At 42.2% G+C, this 17,440-nt stretch overlaps 1 protein-coding gene across 6 annotated transcripts in view; it reads right to left on the bottom strand.

The window, feature by feature from the left end:
* LOC104602375 (uncharacterized) overlaps positions 1 to 16,981 on the bottom strand; it is a 37,596-nt gene extending 20,615 nt beyond the window's left edge. Inside the window, exons 1-6 of one of the 6 annotated variants that reach the window (XM_088895815.1) lie at positions 16,803 to 16,981; positions 16,394 to 16,481; positions 15,444 to 15,519; positions 15,203 to 15,298; positions 12,599 to 12,715; positions 770 to 1,132 (exon numbers count right to left, since the gene is read on the bottom strand). In XM_088895815.1, the coding sequence (XP_088751941.1) occupies positions 770 to 1,132; positions 12,599 to 12,715; positions 15,203 to 15,298; positions 15,444 to 15,519; positions 16,394 to 16,449 (708 nt within the window). In that variant the 5' untranslated portion in view covers positions 16,450 to 16,481; positions 16,803 to 16,981. Of the gene's footprint in view, positions 1 to 769; positions 1,133 to 12,598; positions 12,716 to 14,490; positions 14,588 to 15,202; positions 15,299 to 15,443; positions 15,520 to 16,393; positions 16,641 to 16,720 lie in introns of those variants that run through there. The other 5 variants (XM_010266043.3, XM_019198618.2, XM_010266042.3 and 2 more) reach the window with 5 other exon arrangements.
* Between the last annotated feature and the right edge of the window lie 459 nt (positions 16,982 to 17,440).

A 17,440-nucleotide genomic window follows, 5' to 3' on the forward strand; every position in this document is an offset into this window, starting at 1 on the left:
CTGACGCCTGACAGCTGCATTTCAAACGGCTTCCTGCTACCGCCACCTGCAACCGTCGTCACTAGCCGCAGAGACGGCTCCGACAAAAGGAACAGTGGCGGTTCTGTCCGGCCAGAGGAAATGACATCCGAACTGGCAGGGGTTCAGAAGTAATCATGCCCGACCTGACGGAGGCCTGGAAGTGAGTGCGCGAGGTGGTTATAAAAGGCTTCTACCCCCTAGGAACGAGGTATGCTAACTTTCGCGCTATCTGGTTTATCTTGCCTTTGAAGGATTCTAACTTGAGCTTCGGAGCCCTTACGCCGGGTTCTCCCCGGAGCTTCTCTTCTCCTTCCGTTTCAGGTCCCTGTTACTCAGTTCAGAGGCAAGATCATCGACAGCTAAGACTGGCCAGATTGTGCATCATCACCTTGGTTTACAATTCTTTCTAGTTAGAGGGATTTTGTAAAAAAATAAAAGATCTCAGAATAATTCCATTTATTGAAATGCTGTTTGTTTCTAACTGCAACATGTTGTACTTCTTAGAGCTTCACTCTAACTGCAACATGCTGCACTATCGTTTTAGAGCTTCACTCTTAGCAGGAGTGACTGTTCCCAAGAAAATTTCATGTTCCAAGTAAATAAACCATCAAAGAAACATTACATATAATTGCACGAAAGCAGTTAAAATTCAAATGAAGGTAGACAATTGAATATGAAAGATAGATGAAAAACAGATGAACAACAAAAGCTAAAATTTTTTAACCAACTGTTTTGAATGCACTCATACCTTAATGGGATCTGAATAATTATTCTCCATATGAATATCAGTTTTCCCAGTCAATAGTGAAACATGCCTGGTCTTTGAATGCAGTAACACATTCTTCTTTCTGGATTCCATTGCAGAAGCCAGAACTTCGAAAGGTTGCAATCGGAACTTTTTTGATGACGAGCAAAATGCACTTGAAATTATACTTGGGTGCTTTCTTACTTCATTCTTTGCATGGGCAGGAGATGTAATGTTTGAGCTTTGACCAGAAGGTGTAGCACTACTGCACTGATCAAACATACTTCTATACAAAGATAGAACATGCTTCTCACGGTTTGCAATTTCTTCTTCAAGTAACTCGATTTCTGCTATCAACTCCTTTGTCTGAAAAAAATAGGAAAAGAAAAAATAGCGAAGGAAACATAACATCTGTGGTGTAATATTGACAACATAGAATCTATTATTAGTATTGATGAGTGACCCTGAAAAAAGCACAACACAGTAAGAGCATATGATCTGTATGAACAACCCAGAGGTTTTGTGTAACAACCATGATAACCCATGTCTCTATTAGAGAAAAATTAGGTATAGATATGGATGAGAAATAGTTAGGATTTAGGTGCCATAACTATTACTGCTAGATGGCAAAGTTATTTAGTGAAAAAACTAAAAAAAAAGAACTTTTTTCTATGAAAGTGAATTTTGGTATCTGTCCAGTAATATTTTTTCTTATTTGACATTTTTTGAGCAAGACTAAATATCATCTTTTCAATTCTGTCCCATTGATATTTGATTGTCAAGACAAAACTTGCAATTTATTCTGATAGGGTTTACATGTTATTGACATGATTTTCAACAGGAAAAATCTATGATGCCGGGAAGACATGATACAAGAAAGGTCTTGACCAATCAAAACCTCCAATGGATTTTGATGAAAACCCACCTGATTGGTTACCACTTTTATGATGCCTGTTGATTTGTTGCAAGTTATTCTGTTATCATGTCTTTCCGGCATCATAGTCGAACCCTTTTCAATAATGTAACTATGTTTTACAGTTTCTTGCTGGCTTGGCCATCTTTGTCCTCATAGAACTAATGGAGGGCCTGCACCATGTATCTAATGGGATCTTAATGCAGACTAACTTTGTAGAAAATGCAAAATATAGCAAGGGAATTGATCTTGAAATAAGCTTTATAGAACAATAGGCACTATTCACGATTACTGTTCATGCCACCATAGCAACAGTATAGAACGGAGAAAAAAGGAAAAGGAATAAGGGCAGAAAATTCAGAGATAAAAATTCTTATTTAAAAAGAAATCTTATTTTTATTAATTTTTTTAAAAAAGCCTCCAATAATTAAATAACCAGACCCAAAAAAAAACCTAAGTTCTACCTAAGACTATTTATAGAATTAAATCCTTATCATAGGCCTACTTCTATTGGGGTGAACCAAAATTCTATTATAATCCTAATCTAAGATATACTTGCGAAGCAAGTTTAACTCTATGTGTAAGACTCGTAACTTGGAAACCCACTTCTAGTTAGATTCTGATTCCAAATAAGAAACAGAAACAACTGAGGCTCAGTTAGCACCTTATAAATAAGACTCGGCAATTAAGATAAAACCCTGAAGAACTACTACTGTTGTGTCATCCTGCACCAATTCCTCAAGGTATAGAGAATTTCGACATTGAATGTGATGATATGTACTCTAACAGCTTGAGCACAGTAGATTCTTGACTATCAACTTGCAATGGCTTCTTTGATGCCATTGTATAGTAAGGCCATTGGCACAAGCCCACAAAAACTTTTTATTTCATTTAAGTTTATAAGTATTGAACCTGCAATAATAGATAGTAATTTAGGTGCTTTAGGCAAGCCACTGGCATGTCGACACGCGGCCAAGGGCAGAGCCAATCAGTGCGTCTGGCAGGGCAGAGGTCCATGCCCAGCGTGGGACCAATGGCGTCACCACACACGAAGAACTAGGATGGCTGCCCGCCTAGGGCTGGACCGCATCCTGACCGTCCGCGGTGTTCGTTGTCAGGCAACCTCAAGTATAAATAGGGCATGACTCCCCTAAGGTAAGGGGCCAAACTTTCATCTCTCCAAACCCTCTTACTCTCTAGCTTTTTGGCGACCTCATCCGAGCTCCTTGGACCTCGTTCGCCCTCTTTGCTACGCCCTCACTAACTTGATTGTCGGAGTCCCCGCCTCGGGTTATCACCTGGGGCCTCTGACGTCCCCTTCTTCCGTAGGTACCGACCTCAGCTGACCTCGGGCAGACTTCACCAGCCCTCGGCTGCAACGCACTTCGGGCCCCTCTAACCCTTGGCCTCAGCATCCCTTGGGTCATTTGGCTAGCTGTTAGAATGCTCGGGTCAGGGGTATTTTGGTCATTCTGGATTAACTGCTTGAGAGTGAAAGGTCTGTTGTATCTGAGTTTAAGTTATGTGTCCCATCTTCTGAAGTTCACAACAGCAGTAGATTGGTGGTGGTTATGTTGTGGTGATTGGTGTATCTATGTTTCAAAATATTTAAAAGTGATCTCCTGTACCTTGTGTATAATCAGTTCTGCAGTGTGCAGCCCAAGTGTTTGATGTGAGGACTGAGTGATTTCAGTCTTAGTGTGTTGATGGTGAATGGTTCTGCAGTGTGCAGCCCAGGTGTTTGATGTGAAGACTGAGTGATTTCAGTCTTAGTGTGTTGATGGTGAATGATTTTGCAGTGTGCAGCCTAGGTGTTTGATGTGAAGACTGAGTGATTTCAGCCTTAGTGTGTGGTGTGCAATGTGTATTTAAAGAAGCTGGAATTGGTGGTGTTATAAGTGAGATAAGTCTTGTGAAAGAGTGTGAGGTTGTGTTGTATATTTGAAGGTAAAATAATTAAGATGGTGAGAATTATGTAAGTGTTCAAATGACATCCATCAAGTTGAATGGTGAGAATTATGTACCATGGGCAAAATCTGTGGAGGTGTTCTTGAAGGCCAAGAGAAAGGTAAAACATGTAAGAGAGGAGAAAGCTCCCTCTGATTCCCCTGGATTCAGTGACTAGGAACAAGTAGATGCACAGATAATGACATGTCTTTGGAATAGCATGGAACCAAAGATTAGTGTGAACTTCATGTTCCTAGATACAGCTAAGGAAATCTGGGATCATGCTAAGAAGTTGTACTCTGGACAAGACAATACAACTAGGGTGTATCAGTTGTACCAAGAGTATTTCAATTTGAAGCAAGGGAGTCAAAGCTTAGAAGAGTACTATGCAAGTTTGAGGAACATTCGTAATGAGCTTAATGTGTATCATCCTCTAACATCAGATGTTCAGATCCAACAACAGCAACGTGGGCAGCTTGATGTGACAAGGTTTCTTGTGGGGTTGAAGGCTGAGTATGAGCCTGTCAGAGCACAAATATTGGGAGGATCTGCTCTTCCCTCACTTGAAGAAGTTTTTGCTCGTCTTAAGAGGACATCCATTGAGTCGGTAGAACATTCTTCTCTCTCTGACAGATCTGGTTTGGTAGTGACTAAAGGTGGTGGTCGTGGAAATAGAAGTGGTGGTGTCAGGAGTGGACTCCCAAGCAACCGTGGTGGTCACATGTTTAGCAGGGCTAGTGGTCGGACTGGAGGTCGAGACTCAGGGGGAGGTCGGGGAAGAGGAAGGAGTTATACTCAGAGAAAGTGTACACATTGTGGTTTAGAGGGGCACACAGTTAATTTCTGCTATGATTTGCGTGGTACACCCAACACTTGGGCTAACCATGCTAGGACTAAGGGTAGTGACACAATTACTGAAAGTCAGCAAACTGACCCAGTTCGGGTGCTGATTTCCTTAGCTGTTATGTATGATTGGCCTCTTGTACAACTTGACATAAAAAATGCCTTCCTGCAAGGTGATCTAGTTGAGGAGGTGTATATGGAGCAACCACCAGGGTTTGTTGCTCAGGGGGAGTCTGGCAAAGTGTGTAGGCTCAAAAAGGCAATTTATGGACTGAAACAATCTCCACGTGCTTGGTTTGGCAGGTTCAGTGAAGTGATGAAAGCCTTTGGGATGAAACAATGTCAGGTTGATCATTCTGTGTTCAGTTATAACTCAAAGGATGGGAAAATCTTGCTAGTCGTGTACGTGGATGATATTGTCATAATTGGGAGTGATAGCAATGGAATCAACAGGTTGAAGAAATTCTTACAGGATCACTTCAATATGAAAGATCTGGGGAAGCTAAAATATTTCCTGGGAATAGAGGTTGCGAGGTCAAAACATGGGATCAACCTATGTCAAAGAAAATATGTTCTTGATCTACTTGAAGAAACAGGGTTGTTAGGTGCTAAACCAGCAGAGACTCCTATGGAACTCAATGCCAAGCTGAGTGTTGATGTGGGTGAAGAGTTTGATGATCCTGGAAGATACAGAAGGTTGGTGGGCAAATTGAACTACCTGACCATTACCCGACCAGATATATCATTTGCTGTGAGTGTGGTGAGCCAGTTTATGCAACATCCTCGGGTTCCTCACTGGGAAGTTGTTCTAAGAATTGTCAGGCACCTAAAAGGTGCTCCAAGTCGTGGTTTGTTATACCAAAGTGGAGGAACTCTTGAGATAGTAGGGTACACAGATGCTGACTGGGCTGGTTCTATATCAGACAGGAGATCAACTACAGGGTATTGCACCTTCCTTGGTGGCAATCTTGTAACTTGGAAGAGCAAGAAACAAACAGTGGTGGCAAGAAGTAGTGCAGAAGCAGAGTACAGGGCTATGGCCCATACCACATGTGAGCTAGTATGGCTGAAGAACTTGCTTCAAGAGATGGGATTCTCAATTGACAAACCCATGAAATTATACTGTGATAACCAAGCTGCTGTTCACATCTCTTCCAATCCCGTCTTTCATGAGAGAACTAAGCATATCGAGGTTGATTGTCACTTTGTAAGAGATAAAGTAATAAGTGGGGTGATAACCACATCTCATGTGAGCTCAGGAAATCAGTGGGCAGATCTCCTCACAAAGGGATTGTCTCAGGGAAGAATAGATTACATTTGTAACAAGTTGGGACTATATGATATATACTCTCCAGCTTGAGGGGAGTGTTAGAATGCTCGGGTCAGGGGTATTTTGGTCATTCTGGATTATCTGCTTGAGAGTGAAAGGTCTATTGTATCTGAGTTTAAGTTATGTGTCCCATCTTCTATGAGGGACAAAATGGTCTTTCCTGTAACTCTATGTTTTTGAATAAATACAAGTGGGTCAGCTAGGGGAGTGTGATTTTGACTCTCTTCTAGTCTGGCCGAACCTTTCTTTCTTCTTCTTCTTCTTCTTCTTCTTCTTCTTCTTCTTCTTCTTTCTCTTTTCTCTCTTCTTCTCTACTTCAACCTAGAATTTGCTAGAGTTTACTAACACTAGCCAACTCGTTCAGGAAGAAAAACGGATTTACTGTGTTGTTCTCGGCCAATCCGAGCATCAACAATTGGCGCTGTCTGTGGGAACGACTGCTAAGCCTTCTCCCCCAGCACTACAACCCAGCTTCCAACGGAATGGCAAGAAACAAGAAAACTACACAGAACTTGGTAACTAGGAACCAACTCCAAACAGTCCTCGACCGGCTTGATGACCTCACGCAGAGGCTGGACGAGGTGGGGCGACCGGTAGGAGGTCACTCGTAGGGTGGCCACCCCGCTAGGAACCTAGGGCATCACTGCGGATGCCTTACGCGGGCTTTGCTGGCTAAGCGCCCTGTCGTACCTTACCGGGCTGACCCCTCAATGTTCGGCGGAAGCGACCGAAGTGTGAGTTAGCCACTGATAACCCTCCAACATCCCAGTCAAATGGAGAACGAATCGGTACGGTCTTGGAACCGACGCTGAAGCCAAGGACACCACTGCTGACAAGAGACGCCACCTCCACCTCGCATCTCGGGCCTCCAAGACTACCTCAACGATTGACGGGCCAAAAGGAACCGAGACGCGACTGGCCCGTCCCACTGTCGAGGAGACCAAGACAAAGACGAGGTACCTGTCGGCCAACAGATTGCCTACCTACAGGCGTAGCTCGGCGCAGTGAAGGATGAAATTCGGCAAGTCAAGGAGAAACGAGGTGACACCTCAGCAAGTCAGTACTCCTCCACCAGGATGGACGCCTTCACCGCCGCTATCACCTCGAGGCCTCTTTTGCATCATTTCAAAGATCCCACACTAGAGACTTACAATGGCACCTCGGACCTAGATGAACACTTGGAGAGCTTCCGAACACTCGTGCTCTTGTACGGGTATTCCGACGCATTGATGTGCCGAACTTTCCAGGCGACCTTCAAGGGGGCAGCTCAGCCCTGGTTCTTCGGGCTCCCACCTTGCTCCATCAGCTCTTGGGACCAATTTTCCAACCTTTTCCTCGCCCACTTCATCAGCAGCCGACGAAGCCAGAAGCGGTCAACCCCATGGGGTTGAGGTCCCTCGCGACCTCGACCCCATGGTCTCCATGCACACAGCAATCCAAGGCCTCCTCCCTGGGTCGGCCCTTAAGTGCTCTGTTACCAAGACACTGCCCAGAACCAAGGTGGAATTTTTGAAAAAGGTATAGAAGTACATCGCGACCGAGGAAGCCTCGGTCGGCGAGCACCGAGGTGGAGAAGCCGACCACGACCATGGCGGCCACCGACATGAAGACAACTGTGGCTACGATAGCAACGTGAAGCCGCCAGCCTCATCCTATGACCAATACACGCCACTCAACTCCACCCGAGCACACTTCCTCATGCAAGTAGGAGGGAAGGAGTATATGAAGTGGCTTGGGAAGAGAAAGAGGAACCCCAAGAGGGGTGACCCAGCAAAATACTGCACGTTTCACCGTGGCGCCGACCATCACACCGAGGACTGTTATGACCTCCAAGACGAGATCGAGTCCCTCATCCGCCGCGGATATCTGAAGCTATACGTTGACACCGACGTCATCACCTTGCCCCAGCAGTAGCAGTTGTAATAAATCACTCATCATCAACACCTCGGCCTTGGGCGTGCCCGTAGGCCGGGCCATGTAACCACAAGAGCTCGGCCTTGGCCAACCATGTAAACATTTGGCAATAAAGCAAGTTTCTCTTACCTCGCCTCAAACCCTCAGCATATACGTTCTCGTCTTGACCGAGCAACCTTTTGTAGCATACGACCTTTGCCAAGGTTACACACTCAGACTGGACCTCGGTCCAAGGCACATGACCATTGGAGGTCATACGCCAAGTCGCTAGGCTCCACCTCGGTCGACTGGTTGGCCGTGGCATACAATCTTCACCAAGGTTACATGCCCGGATTGGACGTCGACCCAAGGCATACGACCCTCCGGAGACCGCACACCCTCAGACGACCGACTGGTTGCGGCATACAACCTTCACCAAGGTTACATGCCCAGACTGGACGTCAGCCCAAGGCATACGGTCCGCTGGAGGTCACACGCCTACTCACCCCTTTTGACAGGGAATCTAATGGACCTCGGCCACAACTGACGGGGCGGCCCTTGATTTTGGCCTCGACCTCGGAGAGACCCTCCAAGCGAGTGAGTTCTTGTTTAGGCTCGAAGGCTGGCATCGGCCCTTTGCTTGGCACAATTTATGGTAGAACAGACATGTTGAAGGGAACAACGCCATCTCGCTAGACTAGGGCGGTCCGCGGCGCCGACCGGTGTCCATATAGCCTAGGCCGCACACGGGTTTACGTGCCCTGTCCCCCATGGGATGGGTAGCTAGGAGAAGTTGCAAGCCGACGACAAGACAAGTTCCCACCTTGGCCACCCCTACGATTGACCTGGCCGAGGCACCCTCCTAGCCGAAGCACCCTTCTGGCTGAGGCGCCCTCTTTGCTCCGAACGGGCCCTTGCCCAGCGCCCTCTCCAGTAGCAAGTCCCTGGCGTTCAGCGACATCCTTACGCAAGCACGAGCTAACTGATGCTTATCAACGGGAAAGTGAGCCAACGTATCGGGTTGACAACCAGAATCCTCCTACCTAGGCGAGCGAAGCTGAGGCCATTCCGTGTCAAAGCTTCCTCCGCCACCAGGGGCTCAGCTCGACTCCCCACCAAATTGAACTAAACGACCAGCCCTTTGCACCAAATGCAAGGAAACACCACCATCATCTCGCGTACGGTCACGACCAGATGCCCACCTCGGGCACGGTCCAGACCTTCAACGCCGAGACCCATCACGCGCGTGGACAACACCCGTTGCCGGAATTCATCATGTGCGCAGCCATGACACGCCCACTCATCATCTGCACCTCACACAATGGTGATCAGCCAAGAAGCTGACGCCTGGCTTGCGCACAGACTCATTAGCTCATCCGAAGCACACGACTGGGGGGCATGCGCACCCCGTACTCATAGAAAACACGGTACCAAGCTCTCTGAAGCCGAGGCCAACCCCTCCGTTCTCTTCGGCCCTCCACAACCTCCTCAAGGAACGGAATCAACACAGCAACTAATGAAAGCCCCTCGAAGCCGAGAACGACGTCTACACGCTCATAGGCCAAACTACCTCCGACAAGGCCTTTGTCGTAGCCGACGTCTCCACGCTCCCAAGTCGGACTATCCTCAGCAACTCCAAATCGGGGCCAACACCTCCGTGCCCGAAGACCACTCTCTCTAGCCTAGCTATAGCCAAGGTCCTCGCCATAGAAGGCCACTCAACGCCTCCCAGCAAGAACGACACTCCCTTCGGCCGAAGCCGAGGTCCTTAGCTAAGACCTCCACCATGGCCTCAAGAGTGGGGGCAAATGATGTAGGCGCTTTAGGCAGGCCACTGACACGTTGACACGCAACCAAGGAACGAGCCAATCAGCGCGTCTGGCAGGGCGGAGGTCAGCCCCCAGCGCGGGACCAATGGCACATGAGGCGAGCTAGGATGGCCGCTCGCCCAGGGCCGGACTGCATCCTGACTATCTGTGGTGTCTGCTGTCAGGCGACCTCAAGTATAAATAGGGCATGACTCCCCCAAGGTAAGGGGCTAGACTTTTATCTCTCCAGACCCTCTTGCCCTTTAGCTTTCTGGTGACCTCGTCCGAGCTCCTTGGACCTTGTCCGCCCTCACTAACTTGATTGTCGGAGTCCCCACCTTGGGTTATCACCTGGGGCCTCTAATGTCCCCTTCTTCCGTAGGTACTGACCTAAGCCGACCTTGGGCAGATTTCACCAGCCCTCGGCCGCAATGCACTTTGGGCCCCTCTAACCCTCGGCCTCAGCATCCCTCGGGTCATTCGGCTAGACAACTCGTTCAGGAAGCAGAACGGATTTATTGTGTTGTCCTTGGCCAATCTGAGCATCAACAGATAGCATTCAAATAATGAAACCATGGCCTTCTAAGAAAATATTACAAACATCCATGACACATGTATAGCATGCGACCAGGTTATTATAGTGTCCCATAACCAATTTAAGGGGTGTTGATTACAACTCTTCTGGAAACTCAACTTGAGCCTACTCAATCATCATTGCTTCGTTTTTCTTTCTTCATTGAGCTCTAAGTCTGATACTAGGCCTTTTAGATATTAGGTTCAGGTACTTTCATTGTTAATAATATCATGAAAATCCTTAGTTACAGTATAACCATAGAAATTCTTCTCATAGAGAAGCACAACATTGGAGAATTTGTTCTAGCATAAAAGGCATGTAATGGAACTTAAGCTTCTTGATAATAAGAGCCCTAAGATCCAGAAGAGACATCACGATGTTTAGTATCAACCTCTTCCAATTAATCATCTTCATTATCCAAACTCTCTTGCTGTTGGTTAGTTAAAGTCTTTGCCTCCAAGGAATTAAAGCTGGGCCGGTGAAGTAGATGCATGATCTAGGAGTATTAACAACCAATAAACATGGTTACAGTTGACCAAGTGGTGACAACAAAAGAGTTAACTAAGGCAATCTAGCCATAGAAAATGAAAGATAAGTAATTTTTGCCTCTGAGAATAGTGAACTTTTGGCAACTTGAAGATTATGGGAGACAAGTATTTTATTCTGGTAGTGAGAACACATTTAATATATAATTCATTATAGAATATGACCCTATATAAAGTTCAAGTGGGACAAGGCATATGATGATGATTGGATAGGATTTTGGAATATTTCCATGCCAATAGGTGTCCCAAAAAATGGATAGTCAAATGCAAAGTTTGCTTTTGCAACACCTTGCCTGGCTCTTGATTCTCACCCTTTCTATATGTCAGTTGTCGGATAGTTAATTGGCACCAGTTGTTCCAGTATGGCAGATAGGAAGACTGGTGCTAGGAACTAGGGCTTACTCATGACTAATGTGACACGGTTAAAGAAATTTTCTTAAGATAATCTCATCCTTCAAGAGTTGATGCACTTATTTTGCACAAATAAGGTTAGGTTTATCTTTTAATGAAATCATAATGTTTGGGGTAATATGATATAGGCACTCAGTGAATTAACCATTGCTATAGTAGAGGTCATAACCACTTCTCATGAGATCTCAAGACTAACTGTGACAGGTATGCCTTGGTTTATGACACCATGACACCAGAGGTAAAAGCCACTTCTCAAGAGCTCTCAAAAAGCTTTAAGGGGCTATGCTGGAAAATGAAATCATATCATTTGATTCTTTTGTTGTGATAAAGTTCAAATTCAAACCATTTTCACAAAAATTATTTGATTGATGTTCTATAGTCAAAGGTTTTACTCAAACTATCTAAGCAAATGCATTTGTTTATTATCTATATATCCTCTTTTTTTTTTCTTTTTGTTAGTAATTCCTTTATGAGAAAGAATAGAATATACCTAAACCAAAATGATAACAACTAAGAAGTTTTGTGAGAGGTGTCTAATAAACTGTTTCAATGTGGCACACACAGAGGACCATGTATGGAACTTCATACATGTGTATTACTTTCTTTATAAAAATCTACTACTAAATTGAATGGAAAAATCATACAGATCATGTGGCTCATATGTCAAAATGATAAGTGCAAGTTGTTGAATTTTAGATGATTGGAGATTGGAGATATACAAACATAATATCTAATCAGTGAAAATGCTGTTAATAAAGGGTTTTGTTTCAAGTCTGGCTATTAAATAGGCAGTGATTTAGAAGTTATGATGTAAGCCATTTGATAGGTGTTGTAGTTAGGCTATGGTTATAACTATAAGAGTTCCAAAGTTCATTAGGTTGAGATTTCATAATTCAAGTTTGAATATGAATGTTGAAAATACTCAGATATATCGCTTTTGGAAAGGCTTCAGTGAAATACTAAAATTTCATGTTGTCATTAATGGTGTCCTTACAGTATTTGATGATGTCAAATTAAGTTTTAAATTTTTTATGCATCATATTTTCATTAGTCCACAATTCTTTAACCATTTAGCAATCCATTATTTTCCATTGTAAGCATGTAAAATATACTTTTTTGGTGTCAATAATGGTTTATATCCCATTTGTGTGCAGCATTCATGTGCAAATCTAGGGAAGTAAAGGTGTGTAATCTTGAGTAATACCAAGTCTGAAGTTTACTGTACCTTGGGAACAGTGTTTCCTTGATCAAATGCATTAACTTGTAATTACGTGCATATAAGGAAGTCTTTGTCTTAAAGATGGTTTCTTAGGTAATATCTCTTCCCTGAATTCTCTTCTGATATCTATTTCCCTTATTCAGATGCTCTTTTCTCTAACATGTAAATAGAAAGTGAATGACAAACAAGATATTTCATGTTTGTTCAGGATTTCTTTTGCTTGATTCATGTTATTGTTGTGCACAATTTCTACATAAGGACACATGCTGTTGTTGGTGAATGTAGTATGTTAATCAAAAAACACAGGACTGAACTAAGGTTCTTTGATATTTCAGCATTTAAATAATACCTGAGAAGCAAAGTGTCTGTGTCCAGGTGATAAAGTACTAGAAGCTCGGCCCATTGCCTTCTCAAGCACAACTCTCATAGACTTCTCCTGCTGCAAATGCAGTTGTAGCTGTTCGATCTGCAAATTCAAGCATCACTTATTTCAGAATATGCTACAGCTGAAAACTACAGTGAACAATAATTCAACCAGAATCAGATATTGTATTTAAATTTCTAATATAGAAAGGTTACATAATGGAAGGGAAAATTGGGTTCAATGCACTAGATGAAGGAAATCGGTCCTGGATATAGTGGAATGCTGATATCATATTCTATCAGCTTGCCACAAATACTTAGAAGAAGACTTGGACAACAAAGACAATGAAGCGATTTTCCTGTTTACTCTATTTATTATTAAATTGGTGCTTTTTGTTTGAGTCAAAACTTGGAAGAGAGATAAAAAACCAACACAGCATGTTCCAAGACATGATACAAGTACCACAACAACCTAAACATTAACTTGCATTTTAGATGGTCTCAGCGGTATGTGAGAAAGTACCAAAAATCATCATTAAGAAAATAAATTGTTGCCATGGATATAAAAGTGGATTTCAAACTAGTTGAGCAAAAACAATAGGAATTTCTGTTAAGGATGTGAATATGGTGTTTCTGGAATTTAAAGTGATTTTGTCTGTGTGATTATTGTCATTTTCTTAACAAGTATGCCAATGGGACCTAGAAAACCAAGGCTTCTTACTGTCATTATTTCTTCTTATTTTTCATTTACAAGTTCAGTCTGTTCTGTAGTTACCATTGTCCTTTAATGAGATCTACCCCCTCTGATAGAAAAGAAGCATATATTATACAGGAGGAAGTAAAAATATGCACAAGAGCAATACATCCAAAAATAAAAAGCCATAGGACAGGCCTGAGACAGAAGATGGTTACATAGGTAGAGAGCTCCCGGTAATCATAAGATTGCTGCCTTAAATAGAGAGCATGCAGATCATGAGATATACCATGGACTCCTAGATGATCTGATTTATTTTGTCATCACTTTGATGGATATATTTGTTATGAACCTTGTAAATTGGTATGTGTTCATCTCAAATGGCTCATCTCAATGCAGTAGACTGGACATATTCCTAAAAGGCAGGGGACTATTTATTAATCAAAATGGAACTTCGCTATCTCATATGCTAACATCGTGTGGATATCCTCTACCTGCAGATATCTATCCAGATATTGTACTTTCACTGGAGGTAATATGATTCCCCCTCCTCCAAAGGGGCGGGGAGAGATTTCAGTTGATGCACAGTGTTGAGCTGCAGAAGAATGTAATGACATACAAAATGCATGAATTAGTTAGATTAATGTCCTATAGAGGGCATAATTCAAGGCCAGTTACATATGAAGAGTCATTTACAACAACCAGGCAAAACTTCCTGTACCTTCTAATCCAGTCTTCAAAAGGAGGACTAAATGGACCAAGTTAGATTTGCACTTCAGCAATAATAATTTGGGGAAGTTAAAGAAATATATACCAGTTAGTGGGGTCCTAGAATCTTTGTCAAGGACAGATACAAGAGAAACAAAATGGTCAAGGACTACTCAAACCTGACAGGGATAAAATGCATGCCAAACTTTATGACATTCTAGAGACACATATATCTATTTATGAGTTAAAATAAAAAGGAATGACAACCATAGTTAACATAGCCTAATTTTCACATGCTCTATCTGCATTATTCTTTTCTAAATCTTTTCTCCTTCAACCCCTATACCAATTCAACCACCAAAATATGCACTGGCAAAATAAAGCATGTGAGCCATCAGCCATCATTAATCACTCACAAATAACTGCTTCTATCATCCTAGATCTTAATATTGACCTAATGAGACCCAGAATACAACCTTATCGGAACTTGATCATCATGACAATCATGGAAGCTTCATCTGATCATGCATGTCTCTTATTCTCCATGCCTATATATTGACAGAAGATTAAAGTCTGGCAAGAGGCACAAACATGTCAAGATCAATTCTGTGCCAATTTATCATATAAGTCTCTTAACCCCATAAAATTGTAATAACCTATCATAAAATTTCCCTATCAACAAGCTAAAATATAGAAGAACCTGAAAGAACATGATGGATTTAGATGCTGAATGTAGAGGTGATTATTTCTAAGTCCTCATTGATCATAGGGAATATAGGAGAAGACAAAAAAGAATTACTTGGGGTAAATGAATTTTGTGACTGCTCAAGAAAATTTGAAGAAACTTTTGAGTTTAAAAAGTTTCTCCTCTGGAGCTCAGTAGTTTTCTGCCAACTCCTTTATCAATACAACCACAAAGTGCTTTTTGAGGCATGCTGGTTACATGAAATGTTACCTTATGTCATGGAATAGTTGTAAGATAAACATGTAAAGAAAGAAAAAAAAATTTCACATAGAAATACCATTCTAAAGAAAATACAATTTCCTACACATTTCAATCAATATACCCTTACATGTGTGCTCATACAGATATTTAGCACTCACATTTAAATAAATGTAAGAACAAATATGCAGGTATATGTACACATACAAATAAGTTTCATGTAAAGCAAGACATGCGATGCTTACATCTTTCTCCAAGGAAGCTCGATGGCTGACTGAAGAGCTGATCCTAGTATAACTTGGACTTTGTGCCCTGTAAATCCTGGTTGTAGGCTGCAAATCCTGAGGGATTCAGAAAAAAGTGCAACACATAAGTTGACTCTCTTTCTTAGTCCAATCTCTATTATAACTCCTTTTTATATGCTAGTATAAAGTAGTAAGACATGATAATTAGTGGACAAGAACAGACTAAGATTTTTGGTCTTACATGTGATACATCCAAGTTCTTTCCCGTGGAATGTGGAACTGCATGTGTCGTGGCATCCAAGTTTGTGTCTGAAGCACTGAAAAAAAAGGCTCATTAATTCATTATCCTACTTAGAGCCTCAACAAGAGAAATTACATGAACATAGCACATTGTGAATATAGACTTAAGAATAGCTTTTAGTGTACTGCCACATCTCTGTTTCTTTTGACTGGATGATAACATGCATCAAGCTGCATGTTCTCAACCAAAAGGCTTGAAATTTTGAGAGGGGTGCCACAGTCCTCCATGCCACCGTAATACCACATGTTAACAGGCAACAAAAGAAAATATTTATGAATAATACTAATCTTCATGGCAGTGATCATATGGGATATCGCATTTACTGTTCAGTTGTGAATTATGAGTTTGGTAACTGGCACTCATTGTGAATTTATGTGGAATTAAACAAAGACGTACTACAGAAATATGAACAAGAGAGCTTCAAAGTGAAATGCAGCACTAAAGACCAAAGAGTACTCTTTGAGAAACAGAGAGAATTTATATAACTGCTAATACCAGATGGTTTTCTGGCAAAAATAATGCGATGATAAAAAGTTTCATTCCCACCTTGCCGTCCATTTGACTCCCTGGGGTCCGAACACCCATTATCGGAATCTACTATTCAGTGATAAATGAAACCCATAAAACTAAAGGGCCATAATGCATCTTATAAAACCACAACTAGATATTTTAGCACTCTATATACAGGAATTTAACCGAAAGAGAAAAACCAGTGACAACTTAAACAATGGAAATAAACTGAAAATGGTTACCTACTTCAGATTAAAACATTGAAATAAATTGATACCACCCTAGACTCTCCGAAATCAGAATCCCGTGTCCAATTCAAAGCAAACAAAGCCAACAAAAAAATGATAAAAGAACGGAAAGAAAAGCCAAAGTAAACCAACCTCTTAGTGCGCCTATGTTGGGCTTCACCACTGGAACAAGCACAATGTTCTTCCATATATCTCTTCCAAGCCGTTTCTTCATCTTTACCTACAGTGCAACCATCCATTTCTCAACCTCTACAGCACCCCAAGCTCTCACATTCTTCTTATTTTCAACTTTTAGTTAAAAGATCTAATAATAACTGAGTTAAAAATCAAATAAAACCCAACAAAGAGTTTGATGGAATTCTTTTAATGGTTTGTTTTATTGGAAGACTAAAATACGAATTCAAATTCCCGACCTTGTTAGAGAAGGAAGGAATTTGGTGTAATTATTACTACACTTACCGAAAAAGCCTGCTTGCTGACAAAATTGAATTCGAGGACTGTAGTATCGTTGAGAGCATTAAATGATATAATTCAGTTTTACCTCTCTCTCTCTCCCATATCCGGACACCGTCACACCGGAGCTCTTTGATAGTCCAAGATCAAACAGAACCTTCATGTTTCACTGCAGCCAGACGAACCAAAACAAGTCCGGCCCCAACTAATTCTCTGCAGGATAACGAATTGCATTTTTATGAGGGGAATTACAGCGGAGTAAAATTGTCCCGATGCAATGACCCAATAACTAAAATGAATGTGTCCGAGGACTGTCTCTCTGGTTTGCTAGTTGGTTTGTTCTGCCGCGGAATCAAATCCTTTTGAAAAAAAAAAAAAAAGTGTCAGGAGTATTATTTGAGATCAAATCAGCCCCCATAAGATTGTTCCCCACAACGTCCCACAGTACACCGTCGTGTGTATCCTTGAAAACGATTGAAAACAACTTTTAACAATTATCAAAATATTTATAAAATGTTCACTAAATGTGCTTCGCTTAGTGGATCCGGTCTCCTCAAAATTGTCCCGGGCGATCCATGAATGACGAGATTGTCATTTGTCAAATTTGTCCATATTGGAAAATGTATGATTTCATATTAGAAAACATCCACCAAAGTCCAAACACAAGGCAGACATCACATCGGATGGCCCAAATTCATTTTTGAAAGTTGTTCTGGTAGATTGTAG

Source organism: Nelumbo nucifera, chromosome 1 (assembly GCF_055504915.1).
Source record: "Nelumbo nucifera cultivar China Antique chromosome 1, China Antique-T2T, whole genome shotgun sequence".
Classification (NCBI taxonomy): domain Eukaryota; kingdom Viridiplantae; phylum Streptophyta; class Magnoliopsida; order Proteales; family Nelumbonaceae; genus Nelumbo; species Nelumbo nucifera.